Raw genomic sequence first — 20,305 nt, 5'->3', positions numbered from 1 at the left:
TTCTACTGTGTGGACATACATACCCCATTCTTCAAGACCACCCGTAAAACCAAAAGGCAACATACCACTCACTCGGGGCAAAGTAGATCCTTCCGCCAGGAAAAAATAGGTTCCAAAACATGGGCTGTTTGTGAGACAATGGTGCAAAATATGCAGTAGATAAGTGTAATTTTATTTTGTACCCCCATAAATATTGACTCACGTGTGAAATAACATATTGCTCATAGAAGAAGTATAATATTGTCGTGCATAGAAATGGGTGAATGGATACTTGACAGTGGCACGGTGTCACAGTTGCGTAGCAAGGGGGTTATTGAGGGAGACAAGCCTGAATAATTTGTGCACTGTATGCATATACCTGTAATTTCCTTCTGACATATTATCCATTTAATGCGTTCACGATGCCTGGGATGATGGATAAAGGTTCGGAATATCTTGGGAAAGGGAGATCTAATGGGACGAAAAGCCCCTCAAACGCCTCGAATGGACATTTTTCGGATGAGAGTGGCAGTGACGACGAGCACGGTATAGCCTCGGACACACATTTCCATTCCGAATTCTCTATGCTGGTTTTTACGTCGGGCGAATTTAATTTCAAAATTGTGAAGAGATGCATGCCGCTAACTCAACACATTAACGTTTTACTTCACAGATGTGGGTATGCGAGTTGGATGTGATTATCAAGCAAACATTCCCGATTACGACCCGGGTAAGGCTAACTTGCCTTTCTCAGTTCAGTTGTTCTGAAAGTGACTAGCCGAACAGCTATGTTGCTGCCCGAGGTGGTAGCCTCGGTACATGTTGAAAACACGACCATGAAGGGGATTCGTAAACTTTAAGTGCAGAGCTTGAATTAACCGACGCATTTGTTTTCATATTACCCCTGGTTTCTATATTTGTACGTATTTGTTTATAAACATTGTTTGTTACTTGTTCTTTGTCTACTACACTGCTGTCTACTGCAGACTGTGTACAGTTACGTACAGCGCAACCGATTTGCGCTCATCATAACTTGTCAATATTCTGCTTACACGAATCCCCCTTTGAAGTGAATAAACGTGACTTATTTCACTGTGCAGGTGCGACGAAATACACCGATAAAGACGTTGGTGGGATGTTAGTGTGGTCTCCTTACCATAGTATTTTGGATACGAAATGTAAGTACAGTCACTTCCACGTTGGGCACGTGTTTTTGTTGTGTGTATCGCTGTTTGGTTCAATTAAACAACAGACACGTTACATTGTTTACAGTGGACGAATACATCGCCATTGCCAAAGAGAAACACGGATACAATGTTGAGCAGGTATGTGTAAAAGCGTCACTACGTCGTTATTATCAGTGAAAGCCCGCCTTTTTAAACACGAAGTAAACTGTAACATGTGCCATTATGCATTGTAGACCAACTAAGAGCTTGGCTTCTGCTGTGTTGTGTTTGTTTGTTTGTTTGTTTGTTAGGCTCTCGGCATGCTCTTCTGGCACAAACACAACATCGAGAAGTCCCTCGCGGATCTTCCTAACTTCACCCCCTTCCCTGACGAGTGGACTGTTGAAGACAAAGTTCTGTTCGAGCAGGCCTTCAGCTTTCATGGGAAAAGTTTCCACCGGATACAGCAAATGGTAAAAAAAAAAAAAAAACATTGACAAACTCTCCTTTCACTTCATGTGTTATAAGAAAACAAAGGACACCCAAACGAATGAAATGTTTTGTTTACGTCCTGGTATCCAGCGTTACCCCACCACTAGGTGGCATTGTCACAGCGAGGAATACAGTTTCTAGTATATTTACATCTGAATACATAGCACTGTTCGGTCATAGTCAAAGCAAGATGGCATACTAATGTAACATGTAAATTACTCTATTTTGGCCTTTTTCTATGCATACACATAACAAATTGTCTTGTTGTATTTCCAAGGCTGCCTGATATAAATCAAAGTGGTGTCCAGCTATCGGGAAAAACAGATTAATAATGTGATGTTTCTGTAGTTGCCAGATAAGTCGATATCCAGCCTGGTGAAGTACTACTACTCATGGAAGAAGACGCGTTCCAGGACCAGTCTGATGGACCGGCAGGCTCGGAAGCTGGCCAACAGAAACAACCAGGAGGAGAGGCAAGTTTGTCTGGCTCAGGTGTATTGTCATTAAGTGCAGTTAGACAAATCTCAGTGAAATTCTTCTGTTGCTGTTCATTTAAAAGACACATGTAATATCTCTTGTAACAACAGATACTGAGATACAGTGTAGTAAGACATGGTAATAAACTGTACACACTATTGAGTAAGTATCTGTAATATACAAGGTCTACTAAGGACATTTTGTTGTAATTTATCTAAAAATCTGAAATTAGACGTTTAGTTTTCCCCCTTTTTTTCTGTTATTTTTACTCATTTAATCCCTTTGTTTTGAAGGTAGAAAGCAAATTTTGTTTAAAAAAATAAATTAAAAAAATGAATGACCAGACTGAGTTGTGAGATCTTAACAATATTCATTTCACATTGTAGTGATGAAGAAATGGACGACGCCAATCCTATTGAAGCGAATGACAGTGACTACGATCCGACTAAAGAGACTAAGAGAGAGGTGCGTGATTGTGGAGGACCGCTGTTGACTAAATATCAGCAGATAAGACATTAGTGTCTTGTGTCACATTAGTTGGAGTCACATCTTGGAGTCTTTGGGTGATAAGGGGCCTGGGGTTTTGACGAGAAGTACCAGTCTTGTCCAGGAATGAACTGTCTTTATTTCTCTGCCTAATCCTTTCCCACTGTATGTTCTCTAGCTCAGAATAGTGTTTTCATCACAAAGTCAAACACATTTATCCTTGCGTGATTGTAGAAGTATGTAAATTGAAAGTAAAAGACATTTAAATGTAGAAAGTGTAATTGAAAAGTGTAGATGTACAACTATGATCTTTAATTATTAACATGTACTGAACTGTACCATCCTTCCTCCCCTGATCGTCTACCACCAGAGCCACGCAGAAACTCAGGTGATGATGATTTCATACCATGCTGTGTTCATACATATTTCTGTTCATCTAAATTAGTGTTTCTCAACGGGGGTGGTACAGCCCCCCAAGGTGCGTTGGGGAGTTCTAAGAGGGGCGTTGAGAAGGATGCAGCTGAGAAGGGGGCAGTGCTTAGTTTCCATTAGTACGTTTAATTTTTTGATACTAAGGGGGGCGTTGTCTGACGACAATGATGATGGCTGGGGGGGGGGGGACTTGTGATGAGGCCAAGGGGGCGTTTGTTCAAAAAAGGTTGAGAACCGCTGATCTAAATCATCTTGTGTTATCTCTTTAGGGGTGTAAATCACAGCCTCCATGACGATACGATACAGTATCGATTTCTTAAAGCAGGGATTCGATTATTTTCGATACTTAAGAATTCCCCATGATATGATACGATGCGATTCGATTAAATCGCCGGCCGATGCATCGATACATTTCGATTATTATTTACGCTCCTCTATCTCTTCCTGTCCTTTCTCTGCACCACCAGAGCCACTCGGAGACCCAGATGATGACGTCGTCCAAGGTGGGGCTGGGCCGCCGGGACCACCAGACGCTGCAGCACCGCCACCACTCGCAGCGCTCCAAGTGCCGCCCCCCCAAGGGCATGTACCTGACGCAGGACGACGTGGTGGCCGTCTCCTGCAGCTCCAGCGCCGCCAACACCGTCCTGCGGCAGCTCGACATGGAGCTGGTCTCCCTCAAGAGACAGGTGCGGGTGGAATGCAACGGGGTCGGGTGGGGAACGTACAGGGGTTGGAAAAAACAATGGAAACACCTGTCATTTTAGAGTGGGTTGTGGTTTATCCTTCTTGATGGTATGCAGACATTACCTTGGATACTGTGGCTCTTGATACATCACAAAGACTTGCTGTCTTGGTCAAAGATGCAACAGTTACACGTGCACCAAGAATTTCTCCTTTTTGAACTCTGATATGTCACCCATAATGTTGTGTGCATTGCAAAATTTTGAGCAAAACTGTGCTCTTACCCTGCTAATTGAATCTTCACACTTCACCTTACTGGTGCAATGTGCAATTAATGAAGATTGGCCAACAGGCTGGTCCACTTGAGCCATGAAACTTCCCACTCTAAAATGACAGGTGTTTCCATTATTTTGTCCAACCCCTGTATGTTTCGAGTGCCCGACGTTTATGGCCTGTTACGACCCTGGTTCGTTACAAGGGTTGAAACGTAAATGAGGGACACGACAACCAAAATACAGTTTTAAATATTTATTTTCAAATGATATCAATGGCCAAATGTCTAGGGGTTGAATGTCTAGCGTGTGTGCATGCGAAGTAGGTGTCAGTAATCAGTCAATCAGTCCTGAAACAAAAGAGAAAAGAGAGAGCAAAAGAAAGAGCAGGAGAGTGAGGAAAGCAAGAGCAAAAGTAAGAGAGAGATTCAGAGAAACCTGTAAAATCTTAAGAGCGTATCGTCCTGAGGAAGGCCATAAGGGACGAAACGCGTAGGCATTGTAACCAAATATAAAAAAGTAAAAATTGTAACATTTAGTGCCTCGGCATTTGTGTACCTATATCAAGTTTGAGAGCCCCTACACTGATGAGACCAAGGGAAAAGGTGCAGACCCAGAAGCACTCTAGTTACCTGCTTGTGTTTGAGGGTTTGATGTATTTTTTGTATTTATCTTCTGTTGTCCTGTCCTTCAGGTTCAGAATTCCAAACAGCTGAACAGCAGTCTGAAACAGAGGATGGACATTGGCATTGAAGAACTCCGTCTACCAGAGGTAAAGCAGATGTCAAAGTGGTTGTCAATGACACGACATTGGAGTATAGTATTTTTCGCTTTTTAGTCCATTTCTGAATGTTGGTGCGGTAATGGTAATTTCTTGCACATTTTTACATTCCAGGCGAACCAGAAAGTCAACGCACGGTGGACCACCGACGAGCAGCTTCTTGCGGTGCAAGGTAGGACTATATGGTGTAAATGTGAACATAGATCTGCTTCATTTTACTCTGGCTGTCACAGAGTGTACAAGGCCTGCTAGATTTTTAAGTTACACATGAAGTTCATTAGAATAGAATGTGTTGATGTGCAGCAACATGAGGCAGCATAAAAAGTGGGCAAAATGATTAAGTAACTAACTTTATTTTATAACAATAAAGGTATAATTTACATAATTTGTACAAGGACTTTTTTGCCTTTATTTGACAGGATAGTGAGTGGGGAGAGAGAGATGGGGAAGGGTTGGCAAAGGACCTGGGCCGGGAATCAAACCCGGTTCAGCCGCATGGTAGACGAGTGCCCTACCGTTTGGCCACGGCAGGGCCCATGCACGAACATTTTATTAAAGGGACACTGTGCAGGAAATGGTCAAAAAAGGTACTGCAACTATGCTGCTCATTGAAACTGGGTTGCCTATTGCCAAATTTGATCTTTTCATGAAAGTTTACTTAGTAATAAACTAATATTTTCTAGTATGGCCCAAGTACAGTCATTTTTGTAGCTAAAAATGGCTATTTCTGGAAATTCAAAATGGTGGACCATGGAGAAGATCCCCCTTTTCATGTATGAAAAGTGCAATTTTTCCAGTCATAATGAATACTTAGAATTTGATGGTGGTGGTAAGTATTCATGAAAAAGGTAATATTAGTGAATGGGCAGCATGAATTCTCGAAATAAACAGCTAAAAATCTCACACAGTGTACCTTTAAAGATCTCCTACCTCTAACTCCACTCCTGTCCAGGCGTGCGCAAGTACGGCAAGGACTTCCAGGCCATCGCGGACGTGATCGGCAACAAGACGGTGGGCCAGGTGAAGAACTTCTTCGTCAACTACCGGCGCCGCTTCAACCTGGAGGAGGTGCTCCAGGAGTGGGAGGCGGAGCAGGGCACCAGCGGCCCGCGCGGCCCCAACGGGGTCGGAGACTCCTCCTCCTCCTCCTCCTCCTGCACCTCCTCCACCGGCCTGGGCCTGGGCCACCTGGGGGCCACCGGCGACGACACCAAGAACAGCTCTAGCACGCCCTCCGTCAAGAGCACCGACGAGGAGGAGGAAGAGGTGAGATTATATATACATAGCTACTTTCTTTTTTAGTATTTTTTAAGGTTTTTTTTTTTCAACTTTATTTGATAAGACAGTGTAAGAGGTGGACAGGAAGCGAATTGGCAGAGAGACAGGGAGGGGTCGGCAAAGGACCCGGGCCGGGAATCGAACCCAGTTCAGCCGCATGGCAGGCGAGTGCCCTACCTAGGGTGGCCATCGGTCCGTTTTTACGACCTGTTCACGACGTCCGTGGGTCCCTCTCTTTGTCTTTCCTTTCCTCCTAGCCTTTTGCTTATGGCCTCGAGATGCGAGGCAACGTCATTGACGCAAACTAGACCTTGACTTTCGGTCGCGTTTCCGATATCTGCGGCCGCCATGTTACTCCAGATATAACCCCACACTTCGCCCAGCGAATTAACTGAATTGCTGTCGCCTTATGTCGGGGAAATCTCCGTGCAATAGCCCTATATGAAGTTCATTAACTGACTGTAGGCTATGAAAGTTAAATAAGGTAGCCTAACTATATTATTGTCTATTTTTCCCTGCACTGGTGGCATAGTGCAACTAAGTTTGTCCGCTAAATGCCTTTACACCGAGGGTTCTCACAACGTTACAAACAGGGCAAAGAAACGTCTTTCTGCACGGGCGCTGTCTGTATTTTGAGCTCGTGTTGTTGGTTATCCAGCGTCTGCATGAAAAAAAAGGTTGACAGAAGCGGTTTGCCTCCCTTAAAACACCGCTGATAAACAGACTTCTGACCAACTTTGAGTAAAGTAGATCAAATTAATTGTTGGCTATTAGGCCTACGAATGCATGGCTACCCAAAATACATTTAAAAAAAATATATGAAATAGCCTACACAGACAACAACGGAAGGATTTGTCTATCGTAACCTGCCGTCTCTGATACAATATTAAGTTAGTGGTACTGATGACTCCTTTATCGGAGTGAGGTAATGAAATGCGAAAATCCTTCCCCCCAAAAATAGGCTATTGTTTTACAAGTAAAACTGTTGTTGGCAGCTGAGTTAGTCTGAGGTAAGATGGCAGCGCTGTTCACTGATTTCTGCCTACAGTTTAGAATGCCAACTTCACTGTTTTCTCCACGGAGGCGGGGATTCGGCAAGTCGAAGCAATGGGGTGCGCGCGAGGACGCTAGGTTAGAAAGTTAAGGGGCAGGGTTATCCGGCCGAAGTCCGGACAGCTGGTCACCCTAGTCTACCGGTTGGCCACGGCAGGGCCTATATATGGCTACTTTCATGCATGACGAATTACCATATTGGCCCGAAGATAAGACGATCCTGAACATAAAACAACCCCCATTCTTTTTGGCGCTATTTTGTCCAGTCTACAAATATAAGACGACCTCTCCCTTTTAAAGCGCTATTTTTTAAGAACAAAAACCCAGTCTTATATTTGGGCCAAATATGACTGAAGAAGTGATTACATGATTCTTTTCATGTACGAGTTCTTGGTCTGCTTCTTTATGATGAGAGAAGCGCTAGGTTAACTCGATTGTTTTCATTTTTCTATACGTCACTACATGGGTTTTGGAAACCGGTTTTGGTTTTTGGAGGATTTTCACGAGACGTGGGTCTGCTGACATACGTAGGTCTGGTTGACTCATTTGGAACATACATTTCTAGAGGAATGACCCTACTCTGTAAGCAGCAGCTTTTTTTAACAGCAAACTATATTTCTTCAGAGGTTGAGGAGAGGCAAAGGCCAACGCAGGACATTCACATCTGAGCATCACAAGACCCTGAGCGGGAAATGAGCTTTTGCGTGATCTTAACTTTCCGGATAAGCAGCAGCGCAAAGCCTGAGGTTATTATTCTGACTTCACTACTTTGAATACAAATGGCCCAGAAAATCACCCCAATCTCTTAACACACTGTATCATCATAGGGCATCAGATGGCTGAAAGATAGAAGATAGAGCCTACCTCTCTGAAGCTCTATGATAAAGAAGCAGTATGCAAAAGCCAGTCGAGTACCATACAGTCCCAAACATCTGTGCACTTAACACAGTCGATTCAAATAGTACTTTCTCTACCTGGCTGATTTAATTGAATGGCTGGAAGAAATACTTAGCTCTGCGTTGCAGCTTTTGCTCATTTCAATTTCATGCGATTCAATTTAAGCATCTTTATTAGCATGGCTGTGAAATTCCAATATTGTTAAAACAATATCGTCTACATCAATATTTCTCAAACTTTTTTGAATGAACGCCCCCGAGACCTAAACATAAGCCTCCCAACTTATGTGCACACAACCTTGTGCTCATTATATACCTGAAAAATAAAGAAAATATCGCACATTAATCTATTCTCAAAATATGGGTATGCACCTCACTAGTGTTTGATTGGCAGAGGCTTTCAGACTGCGCTCCAGTCGCTTCTCCTCACAACCTGTTGCTTCAGCAGACCTAATAAATATGAACAGTGTTTGCATGCTGAAAACATTCATCTCTCTGCCGTGGTAGGTGTTGTTTGAGTGCTTTTACATAAGTGGTAGACTAGAGAGACGTTATTGTTTGAGGTGAAGCATAGAGAGACGTTATTGTGTGTGAGTACCAGCCCGACATAAACAACTTCCAGAAATCTTGCCTGTGCTATAACTGCAAAACATTCCGTGTGATATGCATTTTGAATATTGTCAAACTGAAACGGTCAATATCTACTCTCCCTGAATGTGTGTTGCTATCGCGCATTTGCGAATTGCGACTCAGTGAGATGTCAGATGGTAGCCTAAACCTCGCGGTTGTCGCGCTTGATATGCCTATTCTGAATGAGCCATTTTGATATAGATTAATCTAGATTAATTTCAAAATTACAGTGAGATGAATCTAGATTTTAAAAAGTTATCTATGCCCACCCCTAATGCTCCCCAATGACAACTAAGTTCCGCCCCCTCTCAGCTTTATCCTTCTCAATGCCCCCCATAGGACTCCCCAATGCCCCCTGTAGAGCTGTAGAACCCGGTTTTTAAACACCAACTCTAACAATCAAGTAATGTCTAACGATCAAGTAATAAAAAATATAGGGTAACACTTTACGTAAAGCCCACATTATAAGCGCATTCATAACAAATTATAACGCCCATTATAATTACTTATAACATATTATGACTACAGCCATAATGCTTCATGATGCTTTATATTAACAGTTATGAATAACCGTGAATCTAGCTTATAATGCTTTATAAATCCAAGGGTGTCATGAGTGCTCATGATTGGCTTAAACTATAGGCTGCCTGATGGGGCTTATAGTACATTATGTGCACCTATACCCCTCTATGCACAGACCTGGATGATAAACTGTCATAAGGGCTCATAAGATGCTATAATGGTCCATGTGATATCATAAGTCGTCAATGTGTGCTCTAAGTAAAGTTAAGTTCATATGGAATCATCTATAATGCACTGTATAACACACATCTATAATGCATCATAATGCACTGTAAGCCCTGTCAGGCAGCCTGTAGTCATCCAGTCACGTGCACTCATAACACCCTTGGATTTATAAAGCATTATAAGATAGATTCATGGTTATTCGTTACTGTTAACATAACACTAAGCCTGTCACGATATACGATAAGTCAATAAATCGGACGATAACTTTTTACAAGAGCAATCACTTTTCTGGCCCCGATAAGTAACGATAAGTTATTGTTTTCCCTCTCTCCCTTTCTCTACCGTAGCCATAAGACTGCTGATGGCGCGTTATAGACCAACGCAGCGCAATGACGCTTAAATGTTGGTGTAATTTTAAGTTTCAGTGCAATTCTGGTTGGAAAAAAGTGCATTGATCTGGCTACTTGCGTCTTTGAAATAGAACGCTGGTGTTCCCGCGCGTCGCTTATAAGCCTCGACAAAGAATCAGCGCTAGAGACTAGGAGCGCAATATTCTTCCAGTCTCAGTCAGCGCATCTGCAACGTTCCTCAGAGAGGGGAATGAACAGCTCCAACACGGAGGCAAATGTTCATTTTGAAACATGCGCAGCAACCCAATATCCACGACGAAGACGTGTTTGTGCAAACATGAAATAGTGGTGCCGTCGCGACAAACTTGCTCTGAGGCTGTTATTTTAAACCTCGCCGAGTTTCCACTATTATTTCAATGCGCCTCCTACCCCGACGTTCGTTGTCTGTTCTTTTTGTGATTTTCGCTATATTTCTTGTTTAGTTAGACCTAACAATATGAGTAGGCAGTCCGCAAGCAAATCATGAACATAAGATTTGTGGATTTAAATCTGTCAAACCAGGAGAATGTGAACGGTTGAGCGCGCTACAGGGAAACAGAGGCATGGCGACTCATAACTCATAAGAATCAATGTATGGGTTTTCATAAAGGACTTTAAAGTGCGCAGAATTGCAAATTGTTCCAGTCGAGGGTATCGGAGAGAGAGAGAGAGAGAGAGAGAGAGAGAGACAGAGAGAGAGAGAGAGAGCTGGAACTTGTGCATCTGTTCATGCTCTTTTGCTTTTTGCTGATGTTGAAATGCCTTTAACAGGGCTGATTTGGGTTTTGACTGACAATTAGCTAGTAACAACGTGCATTTGTTTGAAATAAGCTGTCTAAGTAATAATTTGTGAATTAGCAATACCCCACCAGTAGGTTATTTTACATCACACCATGGATAGGCCTATAAGCCATTCAGTGTGCTTGAGAAAGATAAATAACAGAAAATGTTAAAGAAAGACTATATAACTTACCTTAATAATAAATACAAAAAAGCCTATTTAGAGCCTATTGTGCTCCATGAGGATGTATTTAAAAACATATATATATCCCCCGCCGTGATGCTTTAAAAATGTGAAGGGGTGTAGTCACATTTTTATTGCATTTTTACGTCATTATATTGTTTGACACATTTCTTCTTGGAGCAGGCGTCAATCTTAATTATTTAAACCTCTGGTGGCTGGTCTGCTGGCCCAAATGTTACATTCAATGTTTCAAGAAGGAGGCCGCACCTTGCATAGCAGTGTTTTTTAGTGCACATTATATTGTTTGAAAATTGCGAGAGAGACAATATTATCGATTATCGCAATAATTTCTTGTTATCGTTATCGTCTGGCAAAAATTGTTATCGTGACAGGCCTACATAACACATCATGAAACATCATGGGTGTAGTCATAATGCGTCATAAGTAATTATAATGTGCATTATAATTTGTTATAAATGCGCTCATAATGCGCTATAGATATGGGCTTCATAGAAAGTGTTACCAAATAAAGTGTTTTGGTGCTTTTAAACAAACCCGAATGACATAAAATAATAAATATTGTGTATCGTCCAAAACCACACGCGTATTGGCCGATACCGATACTTAAAAAATGCAAATATTGGCTCGATATCTGACCGATATATATATCGGTCTATCCTTACTCCTAATAATGACTAGCTGTATAGTTTGGATTAACATTGTCTGTCCATTCTACCTTCTATTCCCCTTTCTGTCTTTTCATCCATGTTTCATCTCTCTTTGTATATCTCCTCCACTTACTCTCCTGTGCTCTCTCTCTCTCTCTTTCTCACACCTCTCTGCCTTCCTTTGGCTCCCTCTCTTTCTCTGCCTCCCTCCCTCTCTCCGCCCAAATTTCTTCTTTCTTGTCATTTTCTGTCTCTCTCTCTCTCTCTTTCTCTCTCTTCTCTTCTCTCTCCCTCTCAGGTGACTCCTGCCTCTGGTCCATCTCCAGTGTCCCAGTCCTCTGCCACGGCTCAGCCACCCTCCTCCTCCACCACCACCACCAGCAGCAGTGGCGGCCCGACCTCCCTCCACCAGCCCCCTCCCCTGCTGCGCCCCTCTTTACCCGCCGCCCCCGCCCTCCACCGCCACCCGCCGCCCCTCCAGCAGCAGGAGCGCTTCCTCCAGCCTCGCCCCACCCTCAACCAGCCGCCTCCCCTCATCCGGCCCTCCTCCAACCCCTTGCCTCCCCGCCTCAACCCCCGGCCGGCGGCGCCTGCCCCCATCCAGGCGGCACCCCCGCCACTACCCTCCTCCTCCGCTTCCTCCTCCTCTTCCTCGTCTGCCTCGGTCACAGCCAGCGCCCCCCTCCAGCAGCAACAGGCCCCCACTCTCATGGGCGTCCACGCCCAGCCGGAGACACCCACGCCGTCTCTGCACTGAGCCATGCTTCTATGAGCCTCGGACACTAGACCTAACCCATCCGCCAGAATAGATTTTTGGGGGATTTTTTGGGTGTTTTTTTGCCTGGTGGGTTGGTCTTGCCTTGCACCATAGGGGATGATGGTAGCTGGGCTATCCATGAATATGGCCTGGCTCTGTGTCCTCTACTTTACAACACTCTGTCCAGTTTTAAATCTCTGTAATAGTGAGTCATTGGGATGGGCTTTAGCAATGCTGACTTTGCCTATGGTGCGAGCCCAGACTAAACATTTCATGTTATAAGTCTGGTTTGGCTGGCTACACTCCTATCTCACTCCCACGCCAAGTCCACAGGGGCCTAGTCCGGAGGTGAGAGGAACAGAGATGCTCTTTTATTCATATCTCTGAGAATATCTGGATGTATTCCGTTTTTTTATTTATGGCAAAACAAATGTTTGCTGGGCATTACTAGCCAGATACTGAGGGTGTTTTTTGTTTGTTTTTTTGACCTCCGCCAAGGAGGTGAGGTGATGTTTTCTTTTCTTTGTTCTTCCTTGAGCTTGTTGTTGAGAAGATATAGACATGTTAACCTGTAGTTTTATTTATTTAAACATTTTAAAATGTAAATCAAAATTATGTTATGATAACTTATAAATGATCTGTTTGTGTATTTCATGTTTCTTGGGAGTTTTAATGTGGTTGAAAATAACGCAACTGAGGTTTCACACAGATTTTTGTTGGCCCTATTTTTTGTTTTGTTTTTTTAGAAAAGTACTTTCAACATCAGACACCAAAATGTTAAGGGCCATCTGACTCGTTCTTGCGTTGTTTTTTGTCGTTCCTTGTGTAAAATTCTGAACCTAAGCTCAGTGATTTTTAGATTTGTTAAAAATTGCTCATTTGTGATTTGTATATAGAAGCATTTATTTATTTTTGTACCTGGTGCTATGGACTCTTCTTTGGTTTTGTCGAAATTGTGGCATAACTGAAAACTTTCAAAGTGCTCTTAAAAGACTAAGACGGGAAAATTGTTCTTATAACTTGGACATGTAAAAATAAGGAGGATGAACACAGAAAGTGTTGCTATTTAATCGGCTGTGTAAAACACGGCATGGAAGATTTTGAAGATCGGTGTTCTAAAATGGATGAAAAAAAAAGGTCAAAGCATCTCAAAGCATTTTGTACTCATGCCTTCAGAACTGCATCGTCAGTGTTTTGCTTATTTCAAGGGAGAAAAATGCTGTTCCCTGTTATATACCACTCCTGTGATTGGTGAATTACTCATTTTAAAAGGTTTGTAATTTGTCTGCAATTGTAGTGCAAGGGTTTGCCAAGAAAAGGTTCATTTTGCCAGTGAAGCTATGTAGTGAATCACACACTTGTATTTAACACTGCGTGTTAGTAAACAACACAGCTTTTATTTTCACTATTTATTCCTTCGGAAATTGTCCCCATGTTGTGACGCAGCTGTTTTTTATGTACTTTTTTATTGAAAATGTCCACTTTTTATCTCTTTCTCTTGCAAGTGTGTTACTGTTGTGTTTTCTGTTGGCCTCTGACCTGTTTTATTTATTTTATTTTTATTTGTCACTATCGTTTACAGTTTCATCAGCACTACATACGGAACTTAATTGCCTGGTTGGCAATTCTCCATGTTAACCAAATCTTAACTATGGACCTGTTTGACTTCAAGGCATCTATGGACTGTACATGTTATGTGCCATCCCCCTTTACTCCTCCCTTTACTGCATATTTAAGTTCAGCTAACTCACCGCTTCGCTTGATTATTATTACTTAATTATGTGGCATGCACTGTAATGAAAAGGCTAATTGTTTAGTTCTTGTGGAATTGCATTGTATTGTAATGTACCAAGCTGAGTAAAAATGGGGGGACAAGAGATCCTAGCTACTGTACACTGAAATATACCGATGTATAAACCCCTTTTTATAAAAATAAAAAAAATGGGGGGGTGGGTCGACAAACCTCATTGCCAACGACTCCCCTCTTAGTGATGAGACATTAGAAAATGCAGTGACAAACCGTTTGGAGACCTGTTTGTCATATTGACTTCTTGGGCACTTGCACATGACGTTGCTTTTTATTCCGGGATATTGTATGTCTGCATGTTATTATAGGTATATGAAGCTGTCATGCTGGTAACGTGAGTAATTTTACTGTATCACAGAATGTTATACTATTACTTGTCACTGAGCAACTGAGAATTAAAAACGGGTACTCAAGTACTCATTGGTGCCTATTAAAGTCTTGTCTGATCACTGCTGCTCTTTAGAAGGCCCATTTGTGACCCCACATCTCTCTCTCTCTCTCTCTCTCTCTCTCTCTCTCTCTCTCTCTCTCTCTCTCTCTCTCTGTGTGTGTGCTACTGCCGCAGCAACACTTAGCTGTAGTTCCTGGAAGGTTTTTTCCGCTCTTATGAATGGCACCACGCCATATTCAGTTCTGACGTAGTACTGTATGAAGTTAGTTTAGCGACTATGCGCTCTTGCAGAGGTAGCCCGCTGTTACGCATGTAACAACTGTCAAGAGCAGGTGGTACGGCAGACCAGGCGGAAACACATCTCAGATCTCAACACCTATACCTGCATTTGCTTGCTTGCTCTGAGGTAGGTGATGGTATTATAGTGTGTTTAAGTAATGTATGCATTTTTGAGAAACTGTTGAAGCTTGCTGTGAAAACGAAAGTGGGCTCTTTTAATGCGACTTTTACCTCCAGAGGTGGAGTGTTGTCTGTTCGCACACTGTGCGAATGAGAATATCAGAGGAGGCAGAATGTAGTCCTTTTTTATTGTAGCCCCATTACGCGCATGTTGTGTATTGTTAAAACTGGAGCCAGAATACCCGTCTTGTGTAGAAGCATGGGGATGGGGATTTCCCAGAAGTGTTCAACGCGGCTGCACCACCAACATTGGTTGCGGACATGAGCTGGGCAATTAAATACGATCTTGCCCAACCAACTAAACACATCTCCCACGTGAAAATTTAGTTCATGTTTGGGTGAAAATGTGCTATTGTTTTTGCCGTTACTGTGCGTTGATGAAGGGTCACGTGCAGGGAAGTGTAGGAGTGCTCTCTCCAAGCGCACGGGCGGGCACGTTGTTCCGCTTCGTAAGGGGATTTCTGTTTTGAAAAGTGTGGTGCGCCAGAGAGCTTGTTTTGGGTGTAGAGCTATGTCAATAGCACTGGCATAGCCTAGAAGCATACGCTCCATCGTGCCATTGCCGTTTTCCTTTTACGCAACACCGTATGCGCGTGTTCCTTGTGATTGTAAGGTCCACGGAGAGGGGGGTTCTTGTTAAATATGACCAATTTAGATTATAAAGCCCGCGAAGGAAATGGGTGATGAAATATCACGAATTCAAAGCCACTACCACATACAGACGTCTGTATTCTACCGTGGCCTACTCATGAACAAATCCGTCATAACTGCGCAGTCCTTTGTGCTCAAGTGTTTTTTAAAGGCCCGGTGTGATTTTTTTGGTCAGCATTTTCGATTGTTGCAGGTTCTGATGTCCGCGGAAGAGAATGAGTGCGACTGGTCGAACGAGCAATCGAGACAGCGCGTGAGATCGGGGGAGCTCGAGACCCTGTTGTCCGCGCGCACGCTGCGCTTCGTGGAACGCATAGGAGATCAGTACATGTGCCCGGTCTGCAACACCGTGGTGCTGAACCCTCATCAGGCGGGATGCGGTCACATCTTCTGCTACCAGTGCATCCAAGCGCTGCTGTAAGTTGACTTCACTTAACGTAGGCCTATAATAACCTTTGTTTGAACTGCGATTACCTTCAAATGTTTCGAAAATGATCCGCATACTTGGCTGTTCCCTGCCTTATTACAGTGACAGCAAAAGCAGCCCTAAGTGCCCGTTGGACAGCATACCCATCAAGGCAGAGGAGGTAAGACATAAACCTTCATGGATATATGAAGAGTTTCATTGCGAATTGGTGTATATCCATTTTGGAACATTTGGGGAAATTGCCATTTTGCATTGGGCATTCCATTGCACTGCATTGCAAAATGTATTTTCTATATAATAGGTTTAAGAAGTATGTTCTCAAAATATTTGAATGGCAAGAATGTTCAATTAGAGGATATGACTTCTGAACAGAAATTTCCATTAATACTATGCAAAAGTAAAACATAATGGTGGATACACCATTTTGCAATGACACTCCTCATATACAGAATAGTAAAATAGTAATAATAATTTTTTTTTAAAACAGAGTTGCAATGGCAGATCAGAGATATTTTGCAGATTTGCAATTGCGTGAAGGAAACGATGAAAAAGAGTGAAAACCTCAACAGACACTATTTCCACCCCCGGCAGGTGTTTCAAGACAACTGCTGCAAAAGAGAACTACTCAACCTGGAGGTCTACTGCACCAACGCCTCCCACTGCACCCACAAGACCACTTTAAGCCACTTGCAGGTTGGCTTGGCTCTACAACTTTAAAACACATTTGAAAGTGATTCCACGCTGAAAATGTGGGGTTTGGCCTTTATTATTACAGGACAGTGTGAGAGTAGACAGGAAACGATTGGTAGAGAGATGGGGGAGGGCCAGGAAATGACCCCGGTTGGACTCGAACCGGGGTCCCCGTGGGCATACAAGCCCAAATGTGCCCCAAAAAATGGCAGATTTAATGCAAATTGTAAGGCAAAATAAATCCATAGAAAGTACAGTATGTTATTAATGGGTTCTGGGTTCTATGTATAACCAGCTCTAGTGTACCTCCTTCATATGAAGAGTTCAGATGCAAAACCCCCTAACTCCATTTCTGAAGACCTGCACTTTTATATTTTAGAGAACCCTGTTGTTGGTTTGGTTTACATTCATGTACTTGATAATACATATAAATAGTATATTACGTAAATAAAATAAAAAAAATATGCAATTTTGATAGCTTTGTATTAAATAAAAATGAATAAAGATTATTTTCTGAAAAGGCACTTAGAGGGTTTTGCATCTGAACTCTTCATATGATATTAAAAGGCCCAATGTTTTTTTTGTTTTTGTTTTTTTTTTTACTAATTTTTGTTTTTTTTTAACTCATATGATATGAAAAGGCCCAATGTTTTTTTGGGGGGGTTTTTTAACAATTTTTTTTTTTTTTAACTAATTCTGTGGGGCCCCCTCCTGTGGGTCCCTGTCGATGACTAGTGACACACCAGTAAGTCCCACTTCCCCCAGCTTCGTCTCCCTTGGGTATGACCTTGCATTTTTTTTGCCTACCGCTTGCTTCTTTTCTGTGTTTGTGTTCTAGGACCATTTGAAATGTTGCGAATATGAGTCGGTGCAGTGTTCAAACCAGGGCTGCACAGACGCCCTCCAACGGAAAGACCTCCAGGACCATCTGCGAAATGGCTGTGTGTTTCGCCTAGAGCTGTGTACCCACTGCAAAAAACCTTACACCCTGGCCCTGCTTAAGGTTTGTGTTCATTTCTTGTTTAAGAAAAGGGGAAAAAAAAGATTTCTGCACTGCGTACAAAAGACTGCTTGCAAAAGAATTGATGGCTCTGCTCTCTCTACAATCAAATTAAGTCTGGAGTTCGCCAGTCTTTTCCCCCTTTTCATTTTTGATATCGCACCTGCTGAATTTGCTCTCTTGGCTCTACACTAACACAAACAATCTACACCAACTGACATCATGCCCTTATAGAACAAAAATATACACCAGATTTAGTCTTTGACATTGAAATATAACAGAATGAGATTGTATGGCACTGACAACACATGCGGTATAATGGAAATGACTCACCCGTAAAGCTTTTTATCTGATCAAAAGCAGATATGATCGTTGCACATGAAAGGCAGAAAAGTCTATTTTTGGTTGTGCCGTTCTGAACTTTATGGAGAGATTGAATGTGATTTTACACATTGCACGACACATACATCTTAAGAACTGATAAATTAATTATTATGAAAATGTATTCAGTCTCAATCTCATTTGCCTTGTCTTCTCAACTTCACACAGAAACATGAGCAATCCGTTTGTCCAGAGGCTAAAGTGGAGTGTCCCAGAAAATGTGGTCACCTGATTAAAAGGAATAAGGTGAGAAGGCTTGCATCTTTCATTTCCTTTCCATCACAATGCTAGCGCTCTGTCGAGATGGGCTGCTTTTTCGCAATGAGCTACCAATAGCATGTTAGCATAAGTATAACCCTGAGTACGTCTTAATATGCGACCTTGCCTCCTCCACTTGCGCTTGTCTCCTCGTCCCGCCTCCTGGCCCACCATCCCAATTGCAAATGAGAAAAAGACTACAATTGAGCTTTTGCAAGATATTGAAATATAATGCTGTTGTCAGTGATGTCATCATGACGGGAAGCAAGTGGAGGAGGCAAGGTCGCATATTAAGACGCACTCCCTATCTCCTGAGCTATTGTGGCACGTAGCAATGGCTTGGTCAGCCTGACGGCTAGTATGCATCGACCAGACACCAGGCCCGCTTTTTAGATGCTGTTCCTTTGCCTGTTTATCGATCAGCTCCATGAGCATGCTGTGGAGTGTCCAGAAGAGGAGATAGACTGCTCTTACAGAAGATACGGCTGCATCACCAGGGTATGTGTACATCTATCAATCAAATAGTAATTATACGCATGATCAGAGTTTAAAATGATGTTTATAATACACAATAACGTAAGACATTTAGAACAAGATTAAAAAATAGCCTTGAGCCCTACTGTGGCTGTAACGGTAGGGCACTAGACTGCCACGCTGGCGACCTGGGTTCCTAGGGGTACTCGAGGTACTCTGGCCCGGGTCATTTGCCGATCCCTCCCCATCTCTCTGACCACTCATTTTGTGTCTGTCCCTCACTATCCTGTCCCAAATAAAGGCAAAAAGCCAGAAAAATATACTCTCTCTCTATATATATATATATAATATAAAATATATAATAGTATACGTATATATAGGGCATATACAATTGCCTTGTACTGCATATCCCCAACACAAGGTCACATAACTGTGGATAGGTCTTCATAGTCCTTATACGCCACTAAGAGTATTCCTGATGACAATTTGGTCTCCAACTTTCCTGATGGCATAGAATAGTATGGTTCGCGTCTGAAAGCATTAGTACTTTTTGTAGTGAATCAGGGGCTGATCTGTGAGGAGATTTTTGTCTTCTTTTGGTAGATCTAGGGTGCATTCCAATATGCAACCTTGCATCCTCCATTTGTGCTTGTGACCTCACGTTTTGCTGATGCCCCGCCTCCGTGGAGAAAACAATTACATTTCCCCACTGTCAGCCTAGCCAAAACAATTTTTGGGGGAATATTCTTCATTCACCATCCAGTTTGCAAATGAGAAAATGACTTTACAATTGAGCTTTTGCGAGATATTGAAATATAATGCTGTTGTCAGTGATGTCATCACGACGTATTACTTCCTGGTACGAGGCCACAAGCGCAAGTGGAGGACGCAAGTCTGCATATTGGAATGCACCCCTAGTGTAATGCCTCCTCCGTCTCCTCACAGGCTAAAAGAGCTGTGGTGCAGGTCCACGAAAGCACAGAGTTTAATCAGCACGTTCTACTGGTGTTGGAGAGCAACGGGAAACTGGAGAAGCAGGTAAGAGGCATTCAAGACAAAGTCTCAGTCGTGACACAACACAGAATGCATACAGTGAAATTGCATTGATTACATTATTACATTACACTTACACCAGAGGTGGAAAGTAACTAATTACTTTACTCGCGTTACTGTAATTGAGTAGCTTTTTTGTGTACTTGTACTTTTTAAACTACTTTTTAAAATTTGTAATTTTACTTTTACTTAAGTACATTTTCTTTCGAGTAGGCCTAATGCACTTCGGTACATTTTACAGCACAAGCGTTACTGAGTAAAAAAACAAACAAACAAAAAAATCTAGAATTCTAGCCTAGTTTATAAAGAGTTGGCGCGTGCGACCTGTCTCTCACTCAAACGATGATGGCTGACATGGAGGCTGAAGATGGAGATTCACTTAACTCAGAGGAAATCAACATTAGCTGTTCTTCCTCTAACCCTTGCACAGAAAACGCTGATTGTTAAAAAGTAACTTTTTACTTTTACTCAAAGTACATTTTAAATTATTTACTTTTTACTTTTACTTGAGTAGATTTTTGACTGGTAAATTTACTCGTACTTGAGTACATTTTCAACAGAGT

At 42.4% G+C, this 20,305-nt stretch overlaps 2 protein-coding genes across 4 annotated transcripts in view; both read left to right on the top strand.

Annotated features, from left to right (window-relative positions):
* The first annotated feature begins 305 nt into the window (after positions 1-305).
* rcor3 (REST corepressor 3) lies at positions 306-14,393 on the top strand. 2 transcript variants are annotated; one of them, XM_063202972.1, is made up of 13 exons: positions 306-525; positions 653-709; positions 1,080-1,157; positions 1,252-1,304; positions 1,457-1,618; positions 1,986-2,110; positions 2,501-2,579; positions 2,971-2,988; positions 3,500-3,721; positions 4,683-4,760; positions 4,884-4,941; positions 5,722-6,035; positions 11,693-14,393. In XM_063202972.1, exons 1-13 carry the CDS (start codon positions 402-404, stop codon positions 12,149-12,151), a joined length of 1,827 nt encoding a protein of 608 aa, XP_063059042.1. In that variant the 5' UTR covers positions 306-401; the 3' UTR covers positions 12,152-14,393. The 2 variants fall into 2 exon arrangements, with proteins under 2 accessions (XP_063059042.1, XP_063059050.1); XM_063202980.1 differs by lacking the exon at positions 2,971-2,988.
* A 263-nt stretch (positions 14,394-14,656) lies between these two features.
* traf5 (Tnf receptor-associated factor 5) overlaps positions 14,657-20,305 on the top strand; it is a 12,103-nt gene continuing 6,454 nt past the window's right edge. Inside the window, exons 1-8 of one of the 2 annotated variants that reach the window (XM_063202959.1) lie at positions 14,657-14,755; positions 15,653-15,876; positions 15,989-16,046; positions 16,478-16,579; positions 17,415-17,579; positions 18,126-18,203; positions 18,639-18,713; positions 19,635-19,727. In XM_063202959.1, coding sequence (XP_063059029.1) covers positions 15,659-15,876; positions 15,989-16,046; positions 16,478-16,579; positions 17,415-17,579; positions 18,126-18,203; positions 18,639-18,713; positions 19,635-19,727 — 789 coding nt within the window. In that variant the 5' untranslated portion in view covers positions 14,657-14,755; positions 15,653-15,658. Of the gene's footprint in view, positions 14,756-15,169; positions 15,877-15,988; positions 16,047-16,477; positions 16,580-17,414; positions 17,580-18,125; positions 18,204-18,638; positions 18,714-19,634; positions 19,728-20,305 lie in introns of those variants that run through there. The other variant, XM_063202950.1, reaches the window with a different exon arrangement.

This window comes from Engraulis encrasicolus, chromosome 1 (genome assembly GCF_034702125.1).
Source record: "Engraulis encrasicolus isolate BLACKSEA-1 chromosome 1, IST_EnEncr_1.0, whole genome shotgun sequence".
NCBI classification, from domain to species: Eukaryota; Metazoa; Chordata; class Actinopteri; order Clupeiformes; family Engraulidae; genus Engraulis; species Engraulis encrasicolus.
Note: the sequence above shows the minus strand (reverse complement) of the source record. Positions and strands in the feature narration are given on the sequence as shown.